The 10,367-nt window shown below is 44.1% G+C and overlaps 1 protein-coding gene and 1 long non-coding RNA gene across 2 annotated transcripts; one reads left to right on the forward strand and one right to left on the reverse strand.

Moving 5' to 3' along the window:
• Positions 1-10: 10 nt before the first annotated feature.
• LOC135507713 (uncharacterized) lies at positions 11-5,242 on the reverse strand. Its single transcript, XR_010450702.1, has 3 exons — positions 5,194-5,242; positions 4,541-4,664; positions 11-151 (listed from the first exon to the last, which is right to left on the reverse strand). It is a non-coding gene; the product is annotated as an uncharacterized LOC135507713 (long non-coding RNA).
• Positions 5,243-5,269: 27 nt separating this feature from the next.
• LOC135507661 (uncharacterized) lies at positions 5,270-10,362 on the forward strand. The gene is made up of 6 exons (XM_064927252.1): positions 5,270-5,528; positions 5,887-6,017; positions 6,231-6,422; positions 8,265-8,417; positions 8,753-8,864; positions 8,995-10,362. Exons 1-6 carry the CDS (start codon positions 5,270-5,272, stop codon positions 9,960-9,962), a joined length of 1,815 nt encoding a protein of 604 aa, XP_064783324.1. The 3' UTR covers positions 9,963-10,362.
• The last annotated feature ends 5 nt before the right edge of the window (positions 10,363-10,367 follow it).

The raw sequence follows: 10,367 nt of genomic DNA on the forward strand, positions 1-10,367 counted from the left end.
AGTCCCTCAGTTGTGCATCTAGGTATGCGGTATGCTCACATTCTCACATGATACAGACTTGTATTTTGGTTCCTGGGACTGGAAGACTTCTCAGCGGAGGAGTTGCAGCAAGTATTGTCACGAGCCGTACCACCCTCTCAGGCCCCAGAGCCTAAGAAGGAAGATATGGAGCTTTGAAGGACAGAAGAATTGGGAGTATTGTAAATGTATTCTTTTTAGTTGTGTGGATTACGTTTGTCGACACCACATATGAATTTACTATATAAATTGTTTCTTCAACCGTGTCCAGTTGGTGGCGGCAATACACCTTTTTGGGATGTAATCTGCCATAAAACCCACAGTAGAAGAAGAAGTTAAGATGGATGAGGAGGAGGAAACCTGACTGACAACTGTGGCAAGTTTTGGGAGTATGGAGAGGCCAGAGATAAATTGGGATAAGGAACAGAAGGTGGGTATTGGACAAAGGCCATCAGTATGTCTGCTGCAAGCAGTACAGCAGATTTAGGCGTGGCATGAGCATGGTAAACGGAAAGACTTGGTCATGGATAGCAAGGGAGAAGTAGAAGAGAGAAGTGCAATGGGAAGATGTGTATTCAAGAAGAAAAGATCTGTGAAAGGAGTGATTACTGGGTTGCTGTTAAGTGTTGAGGTTGTGATAGGTGAGATATGTCTGTTAATTGAATGATTTGAATATTCCGCCCTGGAACATATAATTGTATGGAATTGATTAGAATGTATAAAATAATAATCAATAAATGTGTAGTCCTAGTCAGAATTAGGGTAAAACAATATGTCTTGATGGTATTTTAAACACAAACTGTCTGAGCTTGGTGCCAACCTGACTAGAGCTTTGGGAGAGAACGGGGGGTACGTCTCAAGGACAAGGTCACTATCTCTGTCGGTTGGGTAGTGAGACAGACAGTGTGTACGTAGCAGGACATGTGTGTGCGTCTGTTTGTTTGTGTGTGTGTGTGCGCACGCGCGTATGCCTGTGTGAATGTGTGGGCGTGAGAAGTCAGTATAAAATGAATTGATTTGTATTCTTGACTTTAGAACGTTCCCGTGAATAAACCTTTTTGACTATTTAGCTGGGCCTCCGTCTGTTTCATTCGACCAAAATCTTACAAATTCTGGTTGGCAGACTGAGAATAATATAATTAAATTGGGTGATGTACCTGGAGAACATAATTATCTTATCAGGTTGAGAAACTAAAATAGAATATTCCCTGTGTCTGTGACGCCCGCTCTTTTGGATTCGAAGCAGACCCCGTGGCGAGCGTGGTGAAACTGATTAGAAACGGTCTGTCCTTTTTGAGATTTGAAGTAGTCTTTTCCTGATAGTGAGGTTGGGATATGTCAGTTATCCCGTGAGAGATTTTGTGCCGAACCCACTAAGGTGTTTCAGAAGCCAAGCTTATGGTCATGTTGTAGGAGGGAGAGTTCAAAATGTGAAAAGTGTGCAGGAGGGCATGGGACAAAGGAATGTGTAGTATAGGTGGAAAAAAACATTGTGTAAATTGTGGGGGTGCCCATGTTGCTGGGGATCAGAAATGCCCGGTGCAAGAGACAGGTTGAGGTTGCCAGGGAGAGCAGAGGATGATTGGTCAAGGGCCTTGGCCAATAGAGTGATACGAATGTTATATTCAGTAAGATTGGCTTCTTAGCATTCATTCCCATGGTTATCAACTGTACCGCAGAAATAGAATGTAAATCACAGAAAATATATGTTGTGGTGGCAGCTGCTACGGTAAGTACTTGGATTTACCAGGTTTTACTGGAGAGTTTAATTTTTATTTTTTTATTTCACCTTTATTTAACCAGGTAGGCAAGTTGAGAACAAGTTCTCATTTACAATTGCGACCTGGTCAAGATAAAGCAAAGCAGTTCAACACATACAACAACACAGAATTACACATGGAGTAAAACAAACATACAGTCAATAATACAGTAGAAACAAGTCTACATACGATGTGAGCAAATGAGGTGAGATAAGGGAGGTAAAGGCAAAAAAAGGCCACGGTGGCAAAGTAAATACAATATAGCAAGTAAAACACTGGAATGGTAGATTTGCAGTGGAAGAATGTGCAAAGGAAATAATGGGGTGCAAAGGAGCAAAATAAAATAAATAAATAAAATAAATACAGTAGGGAAAGAGGTAGTTGTTTGGTCTAAATTATAGATGGGCTATGTACAGGTGCAGTAATCTGTGAGCTGCTCTGACAGCTGGTGCTTAAAGCTAGTGAGGGAGATGTGTTTCCAGTTTCAGAGATTTTTGTAGTACGTTCCAGTCATTGGCAGCAGAGAACTGGAAGGAGAGGCGGCCAAAGAAAGAATTGGTTTTGGGGGTGACCAGAGAGATATACCTGCTGGAGCGCGTGCTACAGGTGGGTGATGCTATGTTGACCAGCGAGCTGAGATAAGGGGGGACTTTACCTAGCAGGGTCTTGTAGATGACCTGGAGCCAGTTGGTTTGGCGACGAGTATGAAGCGAGGGCCAGCCAACGAGAGCGTACAGGTCGCAATGGTGTGTAGTATATGGGGCTTTGGTGACAAAACGGATGGCACTGTGATAGACTGCATCCAATTTGTTGAGTAGGATATTGGAGGCTATTTTGTAAATTACATCGCCGAAGTCGCGGATTGGTAGGATAGTCAGTTTTACAAGGGTATGTTTGGCAGCATGAGTGAAGGATGCTTTGTTGCGAAATAGGAAGCCAATTCTAGATTTAACTTTGGATTGGAGATGTTTGATGTTGGTCTGGAAGGAGAGTTTACAGTCTAACCAGACACCTAGGTATTTGTAGTTGTCCACGTATTCTAAGTCAGAGCCGTCCAGAGTAGTGATGTTGGACAGGCGGGCAGGTGCAGGCAGTGATCGGTTGAAGAGCATGCATTTAGTTGTACTTGTATTTAAGAGCAATTGGAGGCCACGGAAGGAGAGTTGTATGGCATTGAAGCTTGCCTGGAGGGTTGTTAGCAGTGTCCAAAGAAGGACCAGAAGTATACAGAATGGTGTCATCTGCGTAGAGATGGATCAGAGACTCACCAGCAGCAAGAGCGACATCATTGATGTATACAGAGAAGAGTCGGTCCAAGAATTGAACCCTGTGGCACCCCCATAGAGACTGCCAGAGGTCCGGACAACAGACCCTCCGATTTGACACACTGATCTCTATCAGAGAAGTAGTTGGTGAACCAGGCGAGGCAATCATTTGAGAAACCAAGGCTGTCAAGTCTGCCGATGAGGATGTGGTGATTGACAGAGTCGAAAGCCTTGGCCAGATCAATGAATACGGCTGCACAGTAATGTTTCTTATCGATGGCGGTTAAGATATCGTTTAGGACTTTGAGCGTGGCTGAGGTGCACCAATGACCAGCTCTGAAACCAGATTGCATAGCAGAGAGGGTATGGTGAGATTCGAAATGGTCGGTAATCTGTTTGTTGACTTGGCTTTCGAAGACCTTAGAAAGGCAGGGTAGGATAGATATAGGTCTGTAGCAGTTTGGGTCAAGAGTGTCCCCACCTTTGAAGAGGGGGATGACCGCAGCTGCTTTCCAATCTTTGGGAATCTCAGACGACAAGAAAGGGAGGTTGAACAGGCTAGTAATAGGGGTGGCAACCATTTCGGCAGATAATTTTAGAAAGAAAGGGTCCAGATTTTCTAGCCCGGCTGATTTGTAGGGGTCCAGATTTTGCAGCTTTTTCAGAACATCAGCTAACTGGATTTGGGAGAAGGAGAAATGGGGAAGGCTTGGGCGAGTTCCTGGTTCAACATTTCTTGAATGAGGCATGCTTATTTAAGATGGTTAGGAAGGCAATTAAAAAAAATAACCAGGCATCCTCTACTGACGGGATGAAATCAATATCCTTCCAGGATACCCCGGCCAGGTCGATTAGAAAGGCCTGCTCGCTGAAGTGTTTCAGGGAGTGTTTGACAGTGATGAGTGGAGGTCGTTTGACCGCTGACCCATTACGGATGCAGGCAATGAGGCAGTGATCGCTGAGATCTTGGTTGAAGACAGCAGAAGTGTATTTAGAGGGCAAGTTGGTTAGGATGATATCTATGAGGATGCCCGTGTTTACGGCTTTGGGGAGGTACCTGGTAGGTTCATTGATAATTTGTGTGAGATTGAGTTCACATATGGTGTCCAGAGCATAGCTGGGGGCAGAGGGTGGTCTATAGCAGGCGACAACGGTGAGAGACTTGTTTTTAGAGAGGTGGATTTTTAAATGTAGAAGTACAAATTGTTTGGGTACAGACCTGGATAGTAGGACAGAACTCTGCAGGCTATCTTTGCAGTAGATTGCAACACCGACCCTTTTGGCAGTTCTATCTTGTCTGAAAATCTTGTAGTTAGGGATGAAAATTTCTGAATTTTTGGTGGTCTTCCTAAGCTAGGATTCAGACACAGCTAGAACATCCGGGTTGGCAGAGTGTGATAAAGCAATGAATAAAACAAATTTAGGGAGGAGGCTTCTAATGTTAACATGCATGAAACCAAGGCTATTACGGTTACAGAAGTAATCAAAAGAGAGCACCTGGGGAATAGGAGTGGAGCTCGGCACTGCAGGGCCTGGATTCACCTCTACATCACCAGAGGAAACGAGGAGGAGTAGGATAAGGGTACGGCTAAAAGCAATGAGAATTGGTCGTCTAGAGCATCTGGAACATAGAGTAAAAGGAGGTTTCTGGGGGCGATGAAATAGCTTCAAGGTATAATGTACAGACAAAGGCATGGTAGGATGTAAATACAGTGGAGGTAAACCTAGGTATTGAGTGATGATGAGGGATATATTGTTATATAGAGATATGGAAGAGTTACAAGGTCTGGTGAACGAAAGAGCCCCATCAACCCAAACAGTTAGTAGTGGAATTGGGTGGTGATTTTTATTTGTGTTATGAAATCGTGTTCTATAGGTGTTGGGTTAGTTGGTGGTGTTTTTTTCTCCCTTTTGCCCGTTTTTTATTTTTGTAAATGTAACGTGGCCGATCACACAGTAGGTGGCGGCATGCACGAACAAAATGTACGTACACCATGATACCAGAGAAGAAGTAGAAAACGGAAGTGAACAGGAATCGTGCATTTTTTTCAATTTCAACGTTAGCGGTTTTATTGTTGTAATTTAGACGTTTATTAACACCATGGAACTCAAAATATGACGAATTTAACTGTACATCATCACATACTTACCGCAGGTGGTCTTTAATTCACGTTGGAGAAAGGACTTGGTTGATAGAGCTACGTAAACGCTAGCTAATTGCTAACAATGACTAACTGTATGGTTTTCCACACACAAATAGCCTCCATTATGGAGGTGCTAGCGAATGCAGCCGTGGCAGAGATTTGTAAAGTCGTCGACAACGACTATGCAGTGTTTCGTTTGGAAATGTCTCAAAGCCAGAAAGAAAACAGGGGGTTGCGAAGGAAACTACAACTAATGGACTTGAAGGTGGCACGGGAGCGCGTCCCCGCCAGTCGTCCCAGTAGTGTCAAGATCCTCGACCGATACAGAGGAATGGCAAGAGGTACATTTTGCAGAAGGCTGAGGCTGCACGAACTGTCGCGGTTAATTCAATAGCTCCGTTACCTTCTGCACATGTCTTCAGATGTGTTAACCAGAATTGGGTCTTGATCAATTTTAGGATAGCAAGCACTTGTGCAAAGACACTATCATATTCTAACCAGATTCTTTATTAACTGAATTTCCTATTATCTACTCAATGAAAACAATGTGAATACAAGACATTGATCAATAAATGGTATATCTAGAATTTAATAAGTGTTACCTTACATCTTGCCAATTGTAGACAGTGTCAATAGTGTACAATATAGCATTGATCATAACTTACTTAACCACCACTTTTTCCCCAATCACTCTCTCAGGTGAAGGACATTTCACTGGAGGCCACAGGAACTTTGTGAAGCCAGCGGGACACAATGCGTGGAGAGATGACCAACCCATAGCTGTAGATGAGGGGAGTGGAACCTCAACCCAGCATGTTATTGTGATAGAGGTTAGTGTCATAGTGTAACATTCAAAATGAAAGTATGTAGAATGTGGCTCATTTATTTCAGAAAGGCTCCCCTTAGCCATTAATTTGCTTACATGGTCATCCTTAATTATCTGCCATATGAGAGCTCGTGAGACTTCACTACGACATTGTTATTATATTCCCTGATTGTTATCCAATTAAACTAATGATAATAACCTAGTGTCTTCTTGTCAGTCTGCAGATGCAGAGGGAGCAGGTCCTGGAGGATCGTCTCTGGTCAAGCAGGAGAGGACTGAAGGAGACGACCCACAACACAGCAGAAACATCCAGACTGGAGCAGCGGCTGGAGTGGCACTCCCTGTAGCCACAGCAGACCTCGTCAACGCCACGGCGCCCCAGCACAGGACCCGACGCAGCATCACGGAGGTCAGTGGAATGTCGAACGCCGTCCTCAAGTCAGAGACTTTAACTGTAACACAAAGGCTCTTACACACAGGATCTGACCATAGGTCAGACCCAGAGAGACTGGGCTGTCCTCCTGCTCCCGGCTCAGAGTATTTTCTTTATGGTAGCCCGAGGACGGTTCATTCCCATCGGGACTCAGGTGACGTGTTAGAGACAGTCAATTTTCCGTCTTGTTCTTACACTACAGAGATGGACCCTGGCAACATTCCATTGGATTTAGAGACGCAGACTGATCTGTCTAGAGGGGACTGGAACCAGTACAGTAGTAGTCTATACGCTGAAGGGTGCCTAGATAAGAAAGGAGAGGTTATTGTCGTAGATGAGGTGACTGTGAAAATAGAGGGCGATGCTCCTCTGATATGGAATGAAACTCACTTAGGAGAAGGACACTCACAAGGGGGAGATTTCTTAGATTACAGGGAAAGCTTAGAGACTAATCCAGATGTCATGACCCACTCCCCTTTTCACACGCTCAGGGATCACGAACCAGTGAACACGTCGATTGGGCCTACCGATCAGGTATTGAACTCAAACGACCAAAGGACAAAGGATCAGGGAGGGGGACCAAAATCAGGCGGTAGTAAAGTGAAACGGTTCCTCTGCATGTTCTGTAACAAAGGCTTCAGCTGCATCCAGAAGGTGGAGATCCACCAGAGGGTCCACACAGGGGAGAAACCATTCAGCTGCTCCCAGTGTCACATGCGATTCGCTGAGGCTGGCAACCTGAAGAGGCACCAGAGGGTCCACACAGGTGAGAAACCCTACAGCTGCCCACAGTGTCACATGCGTTTCGCCCAGTCTGGCAACCTGAAGATGCACATGAAGGTCCACACAGGAGAGAGGCCGTTCACCTGTACACACTGCAGGAAGAAGTTCTCAGAAAGGAGCTACCTCAGGATACACCTTCAGAAAAACCATTCCACTCTATAACAAAGGAAGTAAACATTCCACTCAATCGCTTCTGACGTTTAGTCAAATCCTGCATTAAAGACAAAGATTCATTTTCATTGTTGTCAGTAGAAAATATCCACAGATGAATTTGGAATAATGAGAGTAACAGATTTCTGTGTTGAATATTCCTGGGTAAAAGAAATTCCATCCAGAAGTGTGATATATAAGGCATATATAAGCCTAAAGTCTGTTACATATTGTGTTTGTACTGTGTAGGATATATGATGTTCACAAATTCCTATTTCATTACTTCCATTAAACTACTTAATTTTTTTCCCCCCCAAGACATTTTTCCAGAGAATATTATTGCAGTTTATCAAGTTTATGCTGATTTTTAGTTGACGTGGATGTGTGGTTTTCATATGGAGTATTTAAAACTTGTTTATGTTCAATAAACACCACCATTTTACTTTTCATTCTAAGACTTTGACTTTTCATTCTAAGACTTTCATTGAGACTCTCTTTAGTATACAGCATCTGATTTCACCCTATTCTGCATACACCTTACAGCACGTTATAACCATTATACACTTACTATATATACGTACACAAACCCGCACACTAACAAACACCTACTGTACACGTCATTATAGTTTACGTCAAACTAATTTAGTCAGGTTTGTCTGATGACTTGATTTTTCATAGCTGACACATATTTTACCCACAAGTTTTATGTCCGCCATGATGGGTTTAACAACAATGAAGTCATTCTGTAACTACAGTATAGGACTCAAACGGAATGGGGATGGGTAAAGACTCACTTCGTTTGAAGACTTTGAAAGTGTGTTTATCTGTGTGTACATACCTGAGGGAGTATATGTCTGTGGAATCTGTAACATCTCTCTTTTCAAGGAGGAGGAGGGTCTGGAGGTGCTGCTGGTGAAGGAGGAGGAGGGTCTGGGGAACCGTAAGGGGACCATGGTCATGGAGAACAACCAGACTACACCTCCTGAACCCACAGAGGGACCATCTGAGCAGCACAGGACGATACACAGTCTCACTGAGGTGAGCCCACTGTAAACTATTGGTTGAATGGTATTCGGTCAGAGCCCCTATCCACAAAGTCTCTCCTAAGTAGGAGTGCTGATCTAAGATTTATATAATAATGAGACCATGTAGATGGGTGGGGACCTGATCCTCTATCAGCACTTCTACTCTTTGTGGATACGGGCCCAGGTCTTGATGAAATTTGTCACAAGTGTGGGACCATGCCTATCAATTATCACACCATTAAATAGTGTATAGTACTCATAGCAATCTCTCATTGCCCAATCAGAAGATTCTCCATAGAAGGGTGCTCATATCAGATCCAACATCCTCTCACTCTGTATCTCTTACAGTCAGTAGACATGGAGGATGGGAAGCCTGATCTGCTGCTAGTCAAAGAGGAGACAATAGAAGATGGACCAGAGAGCATTGATCTGCTGAGTGGACTAAAGATGGGGGAGCAAGGTAAGGGAGCAATACATATAGCCTACAGCAACTTATGTTTACATACAAAAACTTCAGCAGGTAATGGACAACAGAAACTCCATATGTAGAGTTTTCTGTCGTGTTTTAAAATTCTAAAGTCTTTCTGCAGGTTGTTGGCTGGAGGCTAACAGTGGAGACTGGGTGGCCATCTTGGATTCCCAATCCCAGATGGGTGCAGACAAGGGCCCAGGGGACAACATCACTGAGCAGGTCAGGACCAGAGGTGACAGAGTGGAGGTCAGTGGATGGGACAGCGTCCTCAACTCTGGGCTGGGGAACAACAATGTTAACCACAACCAGAAACAGACAGTGGAACACAAAACAACAACTGAATTTAGTCTCCAAGACAACAGAATGGCTGAGACCAGGGTGAGGTGTAGATTTGGTCTGCGGGGACGGGGAGGCCAGGTTCGTATGCAGCAGGAACGAACAGGCATAGTCTCGGCTAGCGAGGCTCCATCCTGCTCCTATAGTTGTGATTCAGAGAGACTGATGGCGCCTCAGGTTAACCCCCTAACAGATGCTTCCTTCAGCCTGCCTTCTATTGGATCTATCAACTGGAACATGGACCCTGCGACAACACAGACTCTCCCTGGCCTTCATCCCCCTCACACTCTCTTAATGTTAAACCAGACATCAGACAATGCCAGTGCCTCAACACTAAATGGCTACACAAGCCCATTGACAAATGACAGTAGTAGTAATGCTGTCAGTAGCTCCGGTGGCAAAGAGAAGCACTTCCTGTGTTCATTCTGTGGGAAAGCCTTCAGTTTCCCCAAACAGGTGGAGATCCACCAGAGGATACACACAGAGGAGAAACTATTCGGCTGCCACCTGTGCCGGGCCAGTTTCTCACACTCGTCCAAGCTGAAGAGGCACCAGAGGGTCCACACAGGAGAGAAACCCTACAACTGCCCCCAGTGTGAGAAGAGGTTCTCCCACAAGCACCAGCTGAAGATGCACCTGAAGATGCACACGGGAGAGAGGCCATTCGCCTGTACACACTGTGGGAAGAGGTTCTCAGAGAGGAGCTACCTCAGGATACACCTGCAGAAAATGCACACTGCCCATGCATAGAGTATAGTGACGTGTAATGTAGTACTAGTTAGTTTGTAGTTAATTCTGTTGGTTTTGGGTGTAAAGGAAACTGACAAAAGAATAAGTATGATGTGGCAGAGTAGATGATATGGTGATGGTTGGTGTGACGGTGTCTGTAAACATGCTTCACTGATGAAGAGTGACCAACTTAGTCCCTTTAGGTTGATGCTGGTGTTTTATAGTGAGGTAAGGATAGTGCCTTGATTCATGTTTACTTGATATAAAACAGTGAAGCTGTTTTAATGTAATTAACCTTTTCCAAAGTATTCTAAAATAATTTATAAAAGTAAGGGTGTCAGATGTACAGAAAAGGTCAAGTGTTACCAAAGTTATTCTACTTGTCATGTATCATTTTGTGCAATAAAAGTTCAGTACTTCACTATG

This window comes from Oncorhynchus masou, chromosome 21 (genome assembly GCF_036934945.1).
Source record: "Oncorhynchus masou masou isolate Uvic2021 chromosome 21, UVic_Omas_1.1, whole genome shotgun sequence".
NCBI lineage: Eukaryota > Metazoa > Chordata > Actinopteri > Salmoniformes > Salmonidae > Oncorhynchus > Oncorhynchus masou.